The sequence below is a fragment of the Toxorhynchites rutilus genome, chromosome 1, assembly GCF_029784135.1.
Source record: "Toxorhynchites rutilus septentrionalis strain SRP chromosome 1, ASM2978413v1, whole genome shotgun sequence".
Classification (NCBI taxonomy): Eukaryota; Metazoa; Arthropoda; class Insecta; order Diptera; family Culicidae; genus Toxorhynchites; species Toxorhynchites rutilus.
The window spans coordinates 132369872-132390182 of record NC_073744.1 but is presented as its reverse complement, the minus strand read 5'-3'; the positions used below and the strand labels follow the sequence as shown (position 1 = coordinate 132390182).

Sequence of the window (20311 nt, the reverse complement as noted above, 5' to 3'; positions counted from 1 at the left end):
CGCGATTGGAATTGAATGGCGTCGCTGCCGGATTCGATTGATGGTTATGTAGTTCGGGCGGGAAGTTGTTCACCGTGTCGTCGGCGCATACGGTCGCGACCAGCGGCCACGGTGATGATTACATGTATCGACGGGGTAAATTGTCATCATCAGCCGTGTGATAAATGGGTTTTCTTTTTCGGTGGATCCCGCGTGGGTGGGTCCACACCGGAACAAAGAAAACAGGGAATTAATTGGCTGGTAGGTCAAGCCTACCGTCGATCTGAGGGAATCCGGAGCTATAAATCTAAAATGATTTGCTGAGAAAAGAGGGACAGCGAGAATTCGAACGCTTTCTTCGCATTCTTCTGATAGTTTTATTTTGAGTTCGCTGCTTTGGCAGCGTCAAACTAGAGCGCGTTGGATATAAACGTGAGCACATAAAAAACTGTTTCGAATTGACTTCCCATAAATCATACATTAGAACTCCAAATGTTCCGACTGTTCCTGTGTCGTTTTTCCGCATCTCTCTGACCTCCTTTCATCACAAGAGGTAATAAATTTCATTCACGATTTACATTAATAAAAACGCTTCATTTTTCTCTCGCTCCCGTAAACATTTTTTTGGTCGGTTCCTTCTGCGGCTTGAATGGCTGGTACCGGAACTGGCTCCTCGTAAAAAATAAACGAAACTACCTAACGTGTAAGAGCGATTCCCTCCCCCCTAGAGGTGTTGTGTGACACAATTCTCCTCTCGAGAGAGGGACCATTTTCATAACACATTAATTTTATGCTTTTTTAAATGATTTCCCCCGGCTAAGTGGGCTTTCCTTTGCTCTCGACAGGTGCAGCCCGTGCAGCGACTTTGCGCACCGGCGCAGGCGGCGCCGCTAAACCTGGGTCCGGCCATTGTCAGTCACCATCCGTGCGGAGACGTGAGTGAAACAATAAACACTTTTTCCCGATGGTCAGTCAAAATGTCATCGAAGGAAAAACGATCGCCATCGAGTGCTTTTCACCGGTTGTGGATTGTATCAAAGAGTCAAATAATTTGTTGATGTCAATCATCACCGTGCCGCAGTTGTGGCGTCGCGTCGTCGTCGCCGTCGTTTGACCGCTTTCGCTTGCGCAGGTGGTGAAATGGATTTTTAAAAACTCACTTCAACTGTCCGGGGGGGCTAATTAAACCTAAAAAAACACCGGGTCAACACCGGGGGTGGGTGGAATACTCAATTAGTGTGCAAATATGACGACCGGCGATCAGCAACGCATTCGAGCCGCCGCGCTACGTTTCGACGCTCGCACGCACTGCTTTTTCGTGGAAAATGATGCAAAAACAAACGCTCCATGTGGTGATCTTCCGACATCAGCATCATGATCATCGTCGTCATAGGAGGCGACGTGATCGGAAGGGTTTTGATTGAGGTGCGCTGAGACATGGGTGGTGGCGTTGGCGGCGTCGACAACGACTAATGGCGCTTCTTTGTGGATGAGCGCAAGCTAATCGAATGCCAACCGCCAAGGTAAACATGGAATGTAAACGCACACGCAAAGCTGGACTAGAATACTAGGGGTGGCGGGCGGAAAGAAAGGATTTAATGCTATTTTTTGTGTTTACTTCAAGAAACAGGAACGCATCAACGGTGGGAATCGATCGTGGAATCAGTTCGGAAATGTGGTAAGAAGCTCAAGCTTTTTGCGTGCGTCAGTTTTTTGCCAATATCCGAGTTAGGTGAGTGGAAGAGGAAAGGAAATGGTCGTTTGTTTACACATGTGGTGGACAATGTGTTTAGAAAAAAAAGCGGGTCATGAAGGTGCGGATCTTCTATTTTGACGCAAAGTGCGTACGCGTTGAAAAGTCAGCTGTATTGGATTTCTTCCTCCTAGGTGGTTTACGCTTGTGAGTATACCAGGCCAATTATTCATCCGCTATGTATACATGAAATACGAGATATTCCTGCACATTGGACCTGATCACGAACGCCCCTTGTTCGTGTGTGAAGTTTAGGGCCAGTTTTGAAACTTTATTAATCATTAATAGATAATTTATTTTTTGTTGATTTCATTTCTCAAAGTACACTTTTGAAATAATTTTTGCAGCGATTGATATGAGTACTCTAGCTCATTTTGTGTCGTTCAAAATTTCGATTGGAACCGTTCAGCCACTTCACAAACGAACAAACGTTTTTACTGACTACAGCGCTCCTAGTGGGTGGTTTTGGATGTTTTTAGCTCCTATGCGTTGGACATCAATAATAATAACAGTATAATTTTATCGTGTTTAGGGAACAATCATCATGCAGAGCAAAGAGAATAAAAAAAATGTGCAAAATGATTTAGAAAACCTACTGTGGCTCGTATCTAAGTTATAGTGTTGGATTCATCTAGAAATCTCGCTTAACTTTTGAAAAGGTCCAATGTAACATTTTCGCCAACTCGAGAAAAACGTAGTTGAAGACCCGAACATTATTTCGCGAATTGTCTTAAAAGCTATCAATCTTTATCACTGTTTTCACCACTAGCTGTCAAGAATAACTCCGTAAAACCAATCGTAACTATTGTTCCGTGATTCGAGATTAAGGTTGAAGCCTCGGAGCGAAAAATGTTACATTGGACGTTTTGACTGCCCGCGTTTGCACATTGGACATATTACGTTGCACTATAAAAATTTGAAACTAACTAATAAACAACAATCCAAATATCAGCATTTCGTTCTAAAGACTGATTATTACTGTTATCACTCGTTGAATTGCACTGAAATCGATAACAACACCTGTAAGAAACAAATTCCAAAACGACCGAAGTACGACTGCGAGTTGTATTGACTGCTTTGTTACTTCGGACGTTTCGGCCGTTTCGGTCGTCGGAGGAAAGTGGCGTCCGAAGTAACAGCCGGGTGCTTAAAATTCGAATCTGTACATTGGATATTTTTTGTATCGGCGACAAAAAGATGAAGAAGATAGATACGTGAACGATTGTTTTTGTAATACATTCAATGATTGAAAACTAATAGCGTGCATCCATTAACTCGATTTGTTTACATTTGTTACATAGGACCTTTTCAAAAGTTACGCTAGAAATGTCGTATGGCACTATACAAAATTGTAAAGATTCGGAAGCCTCAAACTATACGTCAGAGTTGAACTGTTCTCACCCTAACTTAATCTGTTTTTATAAACGTTCCGATATTCCCATTAAAGCTTACCGTTATAATACAAAATTATCTTCAGATACAATTTTCGTAAGAGATTATTGCAGTGGCCACATGAGGAGTACGAAGTTTTCCATTCACATCGAACACGATTTTGATACGGAGAAGTTAATTTTTATTCATGATTACTATTTGAAAAGTGATTATTCTGCTTGAAAACCTATTATAATCTTTAACGCTTCCCTAACTCGTAAAATGAAGTTCATGAAGTGCATACCGAAATAAGTCCCAATGTCCTATCTTACCGGTTGTATTATGTCTACACTTATCTAATTAAAAACCTGAGTGTATACGAGCTGTCAGTTAATTTTAAAAGAATGAAATTGAATGTCACGAATTTTAATCGCTCGATAAATAGTCGTATATTTACAATGAAAACATTAAAAAACGGAACTTCCAGCATATTCGAACCGCGTATTATTACACCTCCGGAATCCACTTACATGCACGATAGCATGCTTCTGTTGTTAGCTCTATTTCTTCTTCTTTATTTTTAAGAGGCCTCAAACTTTGCAGTTCATTCGCCCCTAAGTATTGTTGAGGTTTCGTTGTTAATCAAGTTTCAACCAAGACGGGTCTATGGTACTAGGTGAGGCCGTTTCGTCACTAAGTTGGTTAGGGGAGCGGTATATGAAAACAGTACGGAAGAAAGCAGAAGGGGAATTATTTCCTTGAAGCGTGAAAGAGACAGACTGATCACGAGCGAGCTCCGGCACAAGCGTATTGTGTTTTGTTTACAAACAAAACACAGTAGATTTCCAAGATGGCTGAAGAGTGGTTTTAGCAAGTTGGCCCACCTTAGGATATACTTCTACGCGCCTTGGTTTCAACCTTCGTACGTCTCGAATCGTCAACGCCACATTTAGGGAGTGTATTGATCGGAAATATTTCATCAAATATAATTATTTTGAATAAACCACTTTCGACCTAAACTACAAATTCTTTCGTTTAATGTTTTGTAGAATTATCAAACGAATACAGCTGAAACACATCTTAATATTGCCAAATATATATAACATTGTGATCCAGAACGAGAAATTGATTCAGTATCAGTATATAATGCCCTAGAATATCCAGATCTTAACGCAGTCTTGACCTAGTTAGTCTAACAAAATTGAGGTAACATCAATGTAAACATAGAAAACAAGAACAATATAAAATTATTTATGCCAATGGCAAACCTTGCCCCAACACGTGATCCGACAGATGTAAAAGTTAAAGTGAAGAAACTGGTTTGGAAGATTGTCGAATAACTATTAGAGAAGTTACTGAGTTTGTTTCGAAGCTGCTTAATTCCGATGAGACTAACGATCACATGGGTATCGCTCAGAAGTTGATGAATGACATCGATGGTGATTTTGGTTTCGTATATAATTATGCAAAAGACGAAACGAAAGCCCAACGGTCCCAATAGAAAGGTCCCGGAGAGCCCAGATCGAAAAAAGTCACAGGAGGGTTGTGTCTGAGACACGACCGCATAGTTCACGTAGGATTCCGTTAGGCTATCTGTTAATATTGGATGTTTGAAAAATTAAACTCATTGATGATGATTTGGTGGCCCTAAAAAAGGACCGTTTTGTTTGGTTGTTGGGTATTGTTTGTTCACTCCATCAGTGTTTATAACCGAGTGATGATGACGGAAGGATGGTAATTAGTCGTTAGACGGTGCGTATCAGACAGAAGATGCCGAAGTGGAATGGGATATGATGAAAATCACCCTCTGTGACCCTAGACGAGATGCCTCCTGTGTTATGTATGAATGAAATAAAAAGAAAAAAAAACTCATCGATGTTATATAAGATAATTATCAGTTCCGAACACAAATATCCATTTTTCTCATCAGTAAAAACATGTTACTTTAATATATTTTTATTTATTTCACTTCGTCTTAGATTTAAAAAAAACATCTCACAGACTGACAAATCTTAAATACAACCTAATATTCCTAATTCTACGTTTAAAAACACATTTGGATACATTAAAATCGAAGTGACATTGAACTTCATTAAACGCACGGAAGCAGCTGGACAAAGGACAGTTTTGCCCGTACGACGTTGTATGCGGCCGTATCGCCAATAGCTGTCTTTCGCGGAGCTGTCTGGTGGGAGCGTAAAACCGTATCTCGCTGATTAACTCCGCACAGTCGATGTTTCCGGACAGTAAATCGAAGACGAACAGACGTTGAATTTTCTTCCGCCTCGCCGAAAGCGTTTCTATGTCAATAAGCATGCAGCGACTTTCGTAATCAGGAAGATGAGCGGGATTATTCCATGGCAGTTGTCTTAAGGCGTAGCGAATAAAACAGCGTTGCACTTTTTCGATCCTGATGATGTGCGTTGTATAGTAAGGAGCCCACACGCATGCTGCGTATTCAAGGACACTTCGAACCATTGACACTTCGAACCAAGGACACTTCGAACCACTTTAATATATGGAAAACATATTTGAAATGGAAAAGGTTATTTTTCTTTATAATTTTTACTTCCTGAGTGTTTATTCAACCCAATGCGAATTTTAATTGGACTAACAACACCTAATACGATATGTAAAGTATATGGGAAATTACTTTTTCGAATATTTCTTCACTTTTCCAACTTTTCTCGCCGTATGAACTTCCCTTGGGTGAAAATGAACACAACAAAACAGACAGCATAAACTGAACGACCCGTTTTCGAGCGGGAACATACCTTGGTTTTTATTTATGAAAATTGAAATAAACCGTTTCATATATAAAGTCATTTTAACACAACTGCTACCATATACAATTTTACACTTGTGCTAAATTTTTCACAATACTCGATCGGTCATTGATATGAAATATCACGAAGTAACCAACATTATAGTCCCAAACTTAAATTTGATTTCTAGAATTAATTCTAGAATCGTATCACTCACCTTACTTGCAACATAAAAATGCCCCCGACTTTATATATTGGCAATGCCGATTTCCCCCGAGCACCTTGGTTTTTATTTTCTCGATTTTCGATTTTCAATTTGTACCCCAATATGTTCCCGAAAGACGTAATCCTACGTCAAAAAACATGTAAGTTCGATCAAGCTAAATCGACCGTGTATGTTGGGCTGAAACGTTTCCGTGGACGTAAAGCTGTTGATCGAATGGAGGACGATCTACTGATCGGATAGAGGAAGAGTCGTAGTGAAACTTTCCAACGAAAGCTGAGGTTTAAGGTATTGAGAACAATTTTATTACTGTATTATTTATTATTGTTATTATTATTGGCCTGGGACTCTCGGACTACGACATCGCCAAAAAACCTCAACCAAAGTACCATCCGCAGAATTCGTATGCGAGAAGTTTATCCTATTTTTCGTGGTGGTCTGATGGTCTGGTGGTCAGAAGACGCGCTCGAAAGTGGTACAACAAGGTTTTGATGAAGTACGAATAATGCATGCAGATGGATGACGGAACGTACGTGAAGATGGATTTTGGACAGCTCTCAGGATTGAAATTCCATCAGGCCACTGCCAGAGGAGGTGTCCCCAGCAAATTTAGGTTCGTTTTCGCTGATAAATTTGTCACGAAGTTCTTGATTTAGCAAGGGATCTGCATCTGTGGACAGAAAACCAAGGTTCTTGTCACTTACAAGACTCGGACTCGAAAATGGGAAGAGTGCCTGCAGAAACGTCTTCTACCGTTTATTAACGCTCATAAAGGTCCGGTGAAGTCTTGGCCAGATTTGACAGTCGAGAGGTGCTTCAGTGGCACGAAGGGGCGGATTACAATGAAAAAAAGACCTGAATCCTCCCAATTGCGAAAATATTGGGCAATTGTTAAGCGGAAATTGCAGAAGGGTACCAAACTGATTCGGGATGCTGCAGACATGAAGAGATCGTGAAGTAAAATGGTCGCTGAGGTTGACCAACAGAGAGTCCAAACATTGATGGAGGGTATCCGAAGAAAAGTACGGAAATTCATTTAATCTGTAAAAGAATTTTTTTTTCAATATTTAAAAAAAAACAATAAATTATATGCATTTCGATATAATTTTTTTTTAACTTTTTACCAATCCCGAGGAACAACTAGAATTATGATTTCGGATTCTAAATAAATCAAGATTTACGTGAAACAACGTTCAGACAACTCAGCCCGGTAGGTTATTGCCAAAAACATCGATGTAAGGTCGAACTTTTTCTCCTATGAGAAAAACTTAATCTAGACTCAAAAAGTAAATCGGAATAACAACAGATGACTTGCTGCTAGTGATGCCCGGTAATCGTTCGAATAAACATAAATCGGATAGTTAATCGATGCGTTGATTAATCGATTTAAAAAAAGAAGCTGAAAAATATTCGATTAGTTGATAAATCATTTATTCAACAAACAGACATCACTACTCGCTGCCAATCGTGATGAGATTTCAATCGTTATGTCAACCAAGTTTTCGATTCTTGGGGTGGTGTCCAGGGGTGAACGGAAGATGATGATCCCCAGGTTCATCGAAGAAGAATTATTGCAGATCACAACGCTTCGAGAAACACAAAAATAGCTCGTGTAAACTGTTCCAGAGTTTTGGGAGAACGGAGTTTGGCGGTCCATTGGCTATTTGTGTGGGGCACCGTTGAACTGAATACCTGTAGAGCTTCTCACACAACAATCGGAATGCTTAAAGCCAAAACCACGGAGGTGAATAATTTATTGAAGAGCTGATAGCACAGCAAATGGTCATAGAACATGTTCTATCAGTTAGTATGTGTAGAAAGAGGTTTAAACGATCAAGAAGAATGATTTTGAGATGAATGATACAGTACATGAAAAACAACCGATAGAAATCAAGACACTGGTGATGCATAAATGGGGAATCCTAGTAGTCGATTCTAGGACAACCCTAAAAAACGCATCGTTTTTCTGATGTAGAATGCTGTCAAAATTGCTGTCAGAAAGACTAGATTACACGTAGGTCAATGCTGGAGATATCGAATCGATGCGCAAAAAAAATAACCACTATCTCACTCGTTAAAGCGACCGTACGTTTATAAACACGCCGAGAGCCCTTTGATCGGAGTGTGATTATTCAGCCAAACTGCATCGTCGTCCCCAACAAGAAACATATTTCTCCGCGGCTGATAATAGACAGAGAAGCGCGCCGCTAGGCTCAACTATCGTTCCATACACCCACGGACTCCGTTATGCCGTGGTGGAAAGTGAGATTTATGCGGTTGATTTGGGTTTGTTTTCGGTGCAACGGCAGCAGTCAAACCCCGGGTATCAGAAAGAAGTCCGGCGCTATCCCCTCCATCCCGAGTACTGTCCGACAGCTAGGTAAATAAATTTCCACCAAAATACACACTCTCTCGCGTGCGCACTAGTGACTGCTACCTACTCCCGCGGATTTGTGCCACCAGCGTCGAGCGACGTTGATAAACAAATAAATTTTGCACCGTATGCATTCCGCCACGTTTGGACCACAGGCGCACAAGTCGCAAGCGATTTATCGTTTTTATCGTTTAATTTGGGGTAACAGAAACAAAAACAGTTCAATTACACACCCGTACCCGGACCACGCTGTACGATTACTGGTGCGTGTAAATAGAATTCAGCTCGCTGTTGGACCCGATGATTGACAGTTCTGAGCCAGAATCCCGCATAAGGTGGTTATTACACCCGCATTTCGCGTCGTCGGTGAGAAGAGATCCACCGCATTCTTGGGCGCCAAATCTGTGTGATTCCCCATCTCTCTCTCAAGTGGTGTCAATTGTCCACCACAAATTGGATGACGTGGAATTCCAGCGGCCTCCTCGAGATGCTCAAGTGGTTGAAGCAATGAGCAGTAACGGCAATCGGCAATGACGACCGAACGGGGAGGGCCTCATATTACAGAGCAGCTATACCTGTCCGAGGCACCCCGATGTGCGCGCTTGCTGTACACAGTAAGGCAACATATGGCACACAGCTCACCGCGCCGGAAACGGGAGGGTGCGAAGCGGTGCATCTGCGAGGGTCGTCAAATCGCAGCAATCAGCCACCGCGCATGTGGTTGTGTGTGCGTGCGTGCGTGTGAGAACGTCTGATCTGATCTGTGACATTTTCGACTTAAGCTACCTTTGAGTCCTCGGAGAGGATTACACACGCATGCACACACGCACACTAGCGTTATGCGATTTTTGTGTTCGTGCAGCGCGCACTGCAAACGGACGAGGAACAAATCTCAAATATGTTTATGTTTATGGGACTGTTGTTATAATGCTTATAATGAAAAACGATGAAAGGGAAAATAATATTTAGAGTACGTATAATATTTCGTTTGCGATCGCTATTCGTGTCTACCTGCGCGTTAAAAGGCGATGCAAGCCCGAGAGCGCAGCGCGCTCTAGTGAGCGTGTGTGTGCTGCACATGAAACGTGATGTTTACAAATTACTCCGTGTGGATGCCTTCTTGCCCGCAGCATCCATCCATCCTTTTCGTGGAGATCTGAGCACTGAACTCACCTACGCGGGTAGGGCAGGGCGGATACCGCAGGGAAAGCAAAATAACTGCTATATATTTATAAAATGCACTCTTCTTGGAAGCGAGCGCGCGAGAGGTGGTGGCGAGTGCTTATGAATGCAACTCTTTCACAAAACAAAAAGCGAGCAGCGGGGAAAAGAAATGCTCGAAGTAATTACACGAACAAATAAATAATCGAACATTTCAGAAAAAAACGCGGCGGCAGGGAATGAGATTTGTTCCGAGTTCTAGAAAGGGGCAAGAGAACAATTAAACGGTTAATAAGTGCCCTCGCCGTATTGTTGATTAGTTTGATTGTTTATTTTTCATTTCTTTCGATAAAATGAAACGAGCAAACGGTGCGCAACGAACGAAGTTTACGAATGTGATTGTGTGTGTAAAACTCTTATGGCAATCGGGCTGACAGCTGTGAGCAATTCAAACGCAAGTTGTAAACATTCGAGAGGCGCAAGGTGCTCACCGCTGCTGAAGACAGCAATTTCAAGGTAGAGACGAAGCAAAGTGTTTATATTAAAGCCGCGATAAGTAGGTAGGGTTCTGTAACAATAGATAGCTTACGCCGCCAATAGCTTTAAATCGCTGTGTGCCATTGCGTTCTTTTCAGCGAGGTAAGTTTTTAATTAAACCGATGACAGATGAGCGCGATAGCCGAAACAAAAGAGGTGCAACACAACTCGGAGATACCGACGCTGCCGTGGCAAGCAAGCGGTCCTTGAAATTTAATTAAACCAATTTCGCACTCTCATGAACAGAGCATTAATCACAGGTTACTCATTCCAGGTCGTCCACACTTGGGGCTTGAATCGACGTGGAGAAGAAAATCAAAATGTTAACCTCCAGTTCTCCTGAGGTTAACATTCTCCCTCCGCCACCTCCAGCAAACGGCAAGGCCGAACGTCATATATGTGTTGTTTGCGCTGGCTTTACTGCTCTGCTCTCTGATTGAAGCCGGGGGATAATTAATTACGTGAACCTTTCTGCTCTGTCTTTATCACAGAACAACAACGGCACGTACGGCTGGGGACCCCGGTCAAGGTAGTAGTAGCTGTGGCCATCCAGCACAAAAAAAGACACAAACAAAAAAAGGTTTGACCAAATCTAATTGCTTCCTCCTCCCGGTTCAGAAGAGAGTGGAATCGTTAGCCTGCCACAACCACACGATAGGAGTGCGAGGGTGTGAAAAGTATTATTTGACCACAAAAGAAAATAAACAAACCTCTCCAGGAGTGACTGCCATACCTGACTTAATTCTCATTGAATGGTCTGTCGGCACTTGTCGACTTTTTACTGCCTGTCTGTGGCTCCCTGCGGTTTTGGGTTGTACACCTTGACAGCTCTCGCTTCGCACTCAATTATCTTGAGCAACACCTTTTGGGCTTTGTTTGCCTTCTTTTCATCGATTAAGGGCATGTCAGAGAAGGCAGGGGAAGAGGGCAAAAAAAAACCCTGAAATGTCTGGCCTAAATGGATGACGCCAGGGTGACTCACAGGTTGTCCGCAAGCAGGCAGCCCGGCGCCCTCTCGCACATTCAAGATTGTACGCAAATTGAAGAATCATTTATTTCCCCCTGTTTACCCTTCTTCCTCTCGGGCTCACAATCGCTGCTCTGACCAAGGGGGAAGGGGTTCCTCGTCTGTGATTCCAGAAGATATTTTACCTTCCATCTTACGTCATCTTCGGTGCTATATTTTTTCCCTTCCTCGGTGTTGTCTTCACTCTCGCCCTAGCCACATACACACATATACACAAAGGAGGGAAAACTCCTCGGAGGAAAGTTGTACACGCAATTGGAGCGATGGTTCTAATTTTGGAGGGGTTACCTTGGAAGATGGTTTACACGCTGGCGGCGACACAATGGCGACGGGTGAATCTCGTGTTGTATTGCTGTACGACAAGTGTGGGGCTCAGGCTCAGGTGAAAGTCTGGGATCTTCCGGAGCGGTGCATCAAAAGAATTCTCAACACACACACACTCACACACACCTCTATGGGCATGCTGACGACGACCACATTTACATACATGTATGAGGAACTTGCCGTGCATAATCGGGGCACCGGGAATAAGGACCGTTTGGAAAGGGGGAAATCGAACCGTTGCCGCTGTGACGCGTGCCCGAGACTGTCCACATGGAAGGGCGATAAATTAAATCCGCATATTTGGGTGCAAGTGGCACGCACCTTGGCAGCTCTCGGTACTCCCGGTCCCGGTCTGCTGGGTATTTAAATCTGCAGCGGAGGGTGCTCTTGGTACAGGGAACAAAAGGTACGCATACACAAAGAGATTAGAATAGAGCTTTAATGAATTTCGCTTCGGTCGAATGCGGTAGGGACTCTGGAGTTGGTTTGATTTTGGATTAAGATAATTGAAGTTTTTTTTTCCGTTGAAAAAGGGCTGCCAAGATCTGCGCTTTGCCAGGCCAAGCTCAAAGCTACTGTGCGCGACTTTGAACCAGCGCCAAGCTCCGCCCACAAACTTTCAAACAACCGGTTTTTGCCGAAATGAACATCGCGTGGGGCACGGCTTACATACCTGGCGCTGCCCAGCACCGTTCGTCCCAATTAAACTGCCACTTCCTCAATTGATACAGCAGCAGCTACAGCTACACACATGGTAGCATACGCGCGTTCACTCACACTCCCGTGACCGCCACCAGTGGCTTCGCCGCGCACATATAAATATGCTTTTCATTTTTCTGTTTTCCTCCTCGTTTCGGTCAGCGAAGACGCGTATGAGAGAATGGGGAAAAGCGGAAAAGTAATTACAGTCATGTTACACGAAGTGACCGCAGCTCGACCCGACGCCATTTTGAACGCGTCGATACCTGTCCCGACTTGCTTTTGTTACCTTTGAACGGGGGAATGACATCATCCACCTCAAATCGGTGTTTCAATTGATCACGCGGAAGCAGCGCAGAACTCCAGTTTTTCGAGGTAGGCTGCTGCGAACGGCACTCTAGTTGCGTACCGTCATCATCGTAACTACGGAACGCAATACAATGAAGCAATATTCAGAGCGAGCGAGCGGGCAAACACGAGTGCTTAGCGCAATAAAAAAGTTAAATTTTATTACCTTCCGACTTAAACACGTCGCACATATTATACCCCTCCGATTCAAGATGGCGTCCGTCACCAGGCTGTCCTCGGGTTAACGAGATGAGAGAGATGCACGGAGCGCGACGGTGGACTCTCCGAACAAGGGAAGCACATCACATCAAAGGTGCAAACTGTGGTGCGGACATGTGTGCGGGATGTTTGAAGTGCCAACTAGCCAACAGAACTACCGGGATCTGGGTGTCAGTGATGTACACGAATTGAACGTTCGTTCGTTCATACATATATCCGCCCCCTACGATTCGAGCCTGCGGCGTGGCTGTGTGATTCTTGACAGCTTCGAGAGTCGATTTCCCGTCAGTGCGATATGGGATCAAATTTCCCCGCATTAGTGCCTTCGAATTTCAATTGGTATGATGGTTCGATTTGCTAGACGATTGACATTTAATCGGCTGCGCTTTTTGAATCCATCAGCTGGTAGACTAGGCTAGGTAGGCTGTGAAAAAACAAGCTGCCAGCTTCTTTGTCTACAATAGAGGAAAAAATAGTGAATTCGATCGAAAATAGTGCCACAGTTTTCTTTTCTTTCTTTTCCCACATCGAATGATTCATTCTGACAGCCATAAAACCGGACGCGACGCTCGAAAACGACGGTGGACTTGTGGTGAAACGCCAACGCCACACCACGCATACACACACAAACACACGGGTGGGGGCAATAAAATTTAAGGAAAAAAATGCCCACACGGTTCCAAGAACCAAAATTGCCGGTGAGGCCCACTGTCATTAACCTGTGCTTAGTGCTCAAATTAGCCCGGAACAGAAGAGAGGATAAAAAAGAGGTGGTGGTGGGGGAAAACAAACTAACATAAACTCGTAATATTTAACGATTCTATGTTTGCAGTCATAAATATTATGTTTTAATTTTTTTTTTGGTCAACTCTCGCCGTGGGGATGGGGTGAAGTGTGTTTTTGTCTCAGATGAGGAATCGTGTATTTCGTGTAAAGTTGTTGAGATTTATCCGAGAGTTGGGATGAGTATGGGCAGCACGTGATACGTTTCCGTTAGAACCTCGATGTTTTTGCAGTGATTCTAAATTTACATATTACGAAAAGTCTTCTGGAGAAGGTATTGACCTCTCGCAGCCTCGATCGTAATCGAATTCAGAACTTCCGGCTAAAAAAGTTTATGCGAATAGACGTCAGTTCAACACCGGTGAGGGCTCAGAACATGCCTACGGAAGTGCTGAGAACAAATCTCTCTCTGAACACTTTCAAAAACTCGTCAACTCAATTAATTTCTTTTAATCGTACATTCAAAAAACCTGAACACCTTTTATTCTGTAGGTATGTTTGCCTGCAGAATGACACCTTAATTTTAATTTTGACATTTGCTCTTTAGTTGCCGAAATGGAATCCAACCCATCATTTTTTTTCATGCGCATTGCGAAGATCCGAACTATTTGCACGGCGAGGGAAATGTTTGTCGACAGCAAGGAAACCTGGATCAGGGAGAAATCGAAAATCGGAAGCCGTAGCGATCATTGCTTTCAAGCTTCTCTGTCCAAGATATCTCAGAAAAATGGGGTTTTAGATGACACACCCCGTGTATCGGACTCAAAAACAACCCTTATAAGAAGGTGTTGACTAGCATTCACGACGATAAACAAAGCAAGACGAACAAAACAAGATTCGTGGGATTTTACACGACGATTCTGACGAAGCATGATCGCGTGTTCATGAACGACGAAACCTACGTCAAGATTGTCTTCAAACAGTTTTCTGGGCAGGAGGTATAACAACCGGAAGAGGAAAGGCAGCAGACATTTTTGAGTATGTGAAACTATCGAAGTTCGCTAATAAATATCTGGTTTGACAGGTTATCCACACCTGTGGCTTGGAAAGCGACATTTTCATTGCGATTAGGAAATTTACGTGAACGAGTGTCTGGGAAAAATCCGGTGCCTTCCCTGAAGCAACACAATGGTAGGTACCGCCCACCGTCAAAAATGTGCAGGTGGTCCCTGCGGAGTAGAACCCTCCCAACACGCTAGAGCTTCGATCAATCGGAAAATATTAGGCCAAATGGAACCTGAAGAAGACCTAAAAACTGTCGATAGCGAGACGCATATTGACGTTTTGCGGCGAATAAAATGGATAAGCCAGAGCTGAACCGCCCACAAATTCTCGATGGGGTTGATGTTCGGGCTTTGTGGAAGCCATTCCAGCGATTTGACCCCACAAGATCGGAAGAAAGACCAGGTCTTCTTGGCAGTATGCTTCGGGTCGATGTCCTGCTGAAATACAAACTTCCCTTCGAGGCCCCCCTTGATCAGAGAAACCAGCCAAAATTGGTGAAAATCACTGTAGTACAGAAACAAAATGGGATGGTCAAGCCATAGCGTTCCCGAAGGCGAATGGAGTGACTATAGTTGGTCACTAGGAGAGATTTGAAGTAGTGTCTTTATATTTTATCGACGCGGGTAACAAATGGGAGGTGCTTTCCACAATAAAGTGAAAAACATTGTTATCCTTCGTCATTCGTCGCGTGGAGTAAAGGGGATTATCATGTGTTTACCTTCATTTGAACCAAATAAATGAACCAAATAAATAATGATGAGGCGGACGCTTTATTTTGCCTAGTGTAATCCACAATTGGAAGTAATTTTTCAGATATAAATTGTCTACAAGACAAACATCATAACAAGCGAGAATTGAAGAAAGGCCTGTACAAAAACTTTACAATTCGAAATAATCCTAAACTTGGACTGGACTTTATCGTAAGGCTTATGCACAGCTTCTGTAGAGTTTTCCTAATTCACTTTTTAGTTTTACACTTTCTGTCAAATATATTCAGGGAATATGTAATATAAAATCTTCCCGCTGAACATTTTCATGTTTTTCAAGTGGTACTACTGTCAATAATCTTAATGTTAATTTCGAGTGCGATCTGTCATTTAGTATGTTTTCAGCGTTATCGCGAACAAGTTAACTTTTTTTTTGCTCGGCGATTTTTTATATGAATAATTAACTGTTGGTGAGATGCACTATTTGCCACGTCAAGGACGACCATTCACCGCTTCAACTGATGAAAACATCAACAGTGAAAAGGAATGGTACTCGAAAATTGTGATTTGAGGTTGAGAGAGCTGGCCCGTGAATATATCTCTCACCAGACCGTTCATCATATTTTGCTTGATGTTTTGGGCATGAGAGAAGTCGCAGTCCGAGTAGTGTCAAAAGAGCTCAATTTTCTGCGAAAATTTCATCGCAATCATGTGGCCGAAGACATGTTTGATTGATCAAATTCTGATCCCACGTCCTTTAAGCTATAATTACTGGCGATATGGCCCGTACGACTTTTCCCGATGTTTCGATGACTGGATTGTTTGTTGAAAAAGTGTATTGCTTTAGAAGGATCCTATTTTGAGGTTATAATGTGAATTTGGATGATAAATGAAGTATTTTCCTTTAAAGCACAAATTCCCCGTATATGTTTGACTGAATGTAGCATTCAGCAATCTCATAAAAGTTTGCTTCTTTGGGTTCATCGTGGGGAAAAATCAAGACAAGTTTGTTTATTTTATTAAACAGTATTATAACATTGATGTTGCCAAGTTTGAAGTTGCACTGATATTGAATGCGTTGATTCGATGCAGGAAAAGACGATTTTTCATGAGAAACACATATTATTTTCCCAACTGCTTGGCATTACAAAATTATTCATTCATTCGAGGTAAGACTCAAATACTTCCAATTAAGTGATTGTAATAATAACAAGTAGCATCTGAAGGAGAGTTCAATTTCCTTCTCACCTTCAGTCTTATGATGCCTTGTTACATATAGATTAACAGCAGAGCAACAATCAAAGTTTCCCCATTCTGCTTGTCTGTCAGAGAACCGTAAGTAGGCTTTAGATTATATCGCTAGAGTAGGGTCATCCGGTGCGGAGTCAATCAATTTATTTTCAAGTGTACTTTGCTTGAAACAAAATTTGCACCTTTTTTCCCCATGCTGTCAGATGTTTCTCCTAGAAAAGGAGCAAACGTTTTCATGACTAGGGCTTTGTTTATTTACGTTTGTGTCTAAAGCAGAATTTCACTCGCAAAAGTGGTTAGTTTGATTCAAAATGCGTTGTTTAGTGGAAGGCTGTCCAGTAAAAGTACCCGACGAAGCTTCCATCCTCTCATTTGTTTTTTTACGAATGCACTGGGTCGATTTTTGTGGAGATGATAATATTATTCCAAATAAGAGCTTCTGTATCTGTAAAGTAAGTCCAATTATTATAAACTAAAAGCGTTACAAAGCTTTCATTTACTTCCACAGGACCATTTTAGTTGCACGCCGTTTCAGTTCAACCGAAAAGGAAACCTGGCGAATGTTCGAAACACCTTTCCAACAATTAGGTCGATTGTTGAGCGAGAGCTTATCCATGAAATGATGACAACATCGCAGAATCATAATGTGAAATTCGGAATATTTCTAAAAGCCTTGCGAAATTCTACACATCCGTCCGGGGAAAAGTCAAAACACCAAAATGTTATGAAAAATATCAAAGATAATTTTTCTGTTTGTATGATACGATTCTGGTAGATACATTTAGGATATTCTAGTGGCGACAGAAAGCTCAGTATTGGAAATCGAAATTCCCTCCGCTGAGCAAGCAGTTCAAAGTTCCACAGCGCCTCAGTAAAGTGTCCAATGAAGACCACATTCAGGTGGCATGATAGCTGAAGTATGTTCATTTAAGTATTATTCATTGATCCGGATTTTTTTGCCTTTCGTGTGAACTCGAACGAAGTAAATGTTGTAATTTGTGTAATTCGTATTTTTGCTTCAACGAAAGTAGAATGTTATATAATGTATTTTGGCGGGAAGTAAAATTGAATTGTAATTAGTTTAGAACATCTCAATGATACTGAAATTTCAGTTCCTGACAAAATGTAAGTTAAACCCTTGTGGTTCTGAACGCTAGCATCAAATGATGAAAAATGTAATTCGTTCATTTTCATTATTTTGATTTATTTTGCCTTGGATAACAGTACTTTTTTCTATGTGGAGGATTATTATTGGATTCTTTTTGATAACCAATTTGATTCTATTCGGACCACCCAGGTTCCGAGGCCCTTTTTACGCAGACAGACAAACGTGTCGATCCCATGAAACACCCAAATTGGGTATGAGACATTATTTTGCGCGTTTGAAATGCAAATCAGTCAACAAACTTCGAAATGAACGACGCGTTTTGAGTGATTCGAAACCGAGAAAATTCCTCCATAAATGAAAAGTCAAGGGAACATTGACTATCTTTTGATTATCGCGGAATCTCGCACTCTAATTTCTTGCAAAGCGGCGAACTGTAATCAAACTATATCATCGAGGCATTATGCGGCGTTTAAGCTAGCAAAATCGTCGACTTTTGGTAAGAAAACTCTTGCGTTTTCCACCATGATAACGCACCGTTTCACAAGACTATCGTTGTGATCCAACTGTGGTTAACATTCAAGAGATATCACTCAACATGGGTCTGGATATCTTGGTCTTCTCTTGCCTTAAACTCAAATTACCACTTCAAAGCCCCCTTTTCAGACGGGAGAGAGTATAACACAGAATTCGCGGCGAAAACTGAAGTCAACTCCGAAAATTTTCATTTGAAAGTTTTTCTTTCAGGTTGAATGAGCTCCTGATTTTTGTCAAATGCCACGAACAACTCAACTTTGTAGTGTTTTCAAAGAAGTTTACAACTCACAAACAATTGTCTTTTGCTTTTTTTCTGTGACGATGTTGTAACATGACAGTTCAACATAAAATATCAACCTCTGAACCATTAATTCAGCAGCGGTGCGTATCGCACACGCTAGTGACGACTGTTATTCACGGCGATTACAAGTTGTTAAGTTCATAAAAAATCATTTTGAATATTTCTCACGACACAGCGCGAAACTATTAAAGTATTTGTCTCAGTGTGCCTGTACGTGAAGAACAATGCAAAACACCGTTAGGTAGAACAAGTTTGAACACTCCGCGGGAGGAGGAGGACCTGTGTTCAAGAGTTCAAGAGAGGAATTCATTCAATTTTGGCGGGTATACGTACACTGGAGGGCGAACTTGGCGGATGATGGCATTATGCTGCTGTCCTCCTGCTGTCCGAAACAAGGCGGCACCAGGCAAGACAACATTTGGAACACTTCTTGCGCGTACACACACACGCGTTGCCTGTAAGATTTTTTGGAACACTACGTTTTTGTTTGCTCTACGTCACTTCTTCACAGCACTAAATCCTTTCGATTGTGTATTTCTTTTTTGTCGCTCGCGAAAAAAAACAATAATGCGCTGAGTGCATTCCAACACAACTCTAGACACCAGGTCAGCTACGGGGAAACATTTTTTTTCTTGTGCACTTGATGGTGGGAACGTTTTGCTGCGGACATTATGCACTTCTTTAAAGTCACATCAGATCAAGAGCGTGACGACACGTCGATTCCCCGCTGGACATCTGGTGCCGTGCGTGGGCAGGAACCTTCAGCAGGTTGATCATTTCCAGCACGATTCGTTGTAATTTTTGTTTCGTTGCAACTTTTTCTGATGATTCAAAACTGTGCCCTTAGACACAATACTTCACTCTACCTATAATCCTTTGTCTCACGCGCGAATCTTTGTTTAAATTGAACAATGTTTTCCACGGGTCACTCTTCCTCTGGGTGTTTCACCTCTGGCAAACCTTCGCGTCACGGACTTCTCGGGGACAAGATCAACACAACTCAATAACAACCGGAAACGGATTAACAAGGTGTGTATTCACAACACACAGCGCGCACTTAATAATGGAGCCGTTCAACGCGCGATCAACGGGTTACACACTTCCTCGGGAATCAAGGGTCTCTTGCTGTGTGGTGTGTACTTATTTTTTTGTATATATAGTCACTCGCTCGCTTGCTCTCTCTCACTGTGTTTTTTTTGTGTGTCTCGGGTGCACATTCTACAACTAATATTTTGTATATGCGTTCTGCGGAGGACCCATAATCTCGTGTTTACGCTGCGACGTTTCGGCCGCTACTAAATTGTATGTACGGATAGGTACAACACACCGCACCAACGCCATCAGCAGCAGCAGCATGAGCAGAGCAAAGGCACATATCTCACACGACGAAGCAACCAAATCGTCGTCCCTTCGCCTCGTCCTCATTCGCCGCAGCGCACCGATTCTAGGAGCGAGATCATTGTGTACTACAGTCCATCGACGGACGGTTACGGTCGTGTGTGTGCGAATAGAGAAACACCGGTGTGCCCTCATCTCGAGTCTACCAAAGAGGCGAAAGTGCTTTACCAGATGATGCGTATTCAGTACCAAACACCGTCACTCAGAGTGACGTTCACCCAATCACCCACCCAACAAGCACTCACACGATTCACCCGGTTTGTGCGGTTCATTCTCGGAAATTCATCCATCCATTCTTCGATGTTGGTGTTTTCCCCCACTGTTCGCAGTGTTCAATGGTGGTGTGCATCAATACGCAACACATGACTCGCACACGCACACAATCGCTCACATTCATCTCTGTATGCGGCGAACCCTTCTACGCTTTTCGGTTTTACTACACAC

The 20311-nt window shown here is 42.5% G+C and overlaps 1 protein-coding gene across 1 annotated transcript in view; it reads right to left on the bottom strand.

Moving 5' to 3' along the window:
* LOC129761451 (uncharacterized) overlaps window positions 1-19779 on the bottom strand; it is a 114427-nt gene extending 94648 nt beyond the window's left edge. The window contains exon 1 of the mRNA XM_055759173.1: window positions 18803-19779. Coding sequence (XP_055615148.1) covers window positions 18803-18887 — 85 coding nt within the window. The 5' untranslated portion in view covers window positions 18888-19779. The remainder of the gene's footprint in view (window positions 1-18802) is intronic.
* Between the last annotated feature and the right edge of the window lie 532 nt (window positions 19780-20311).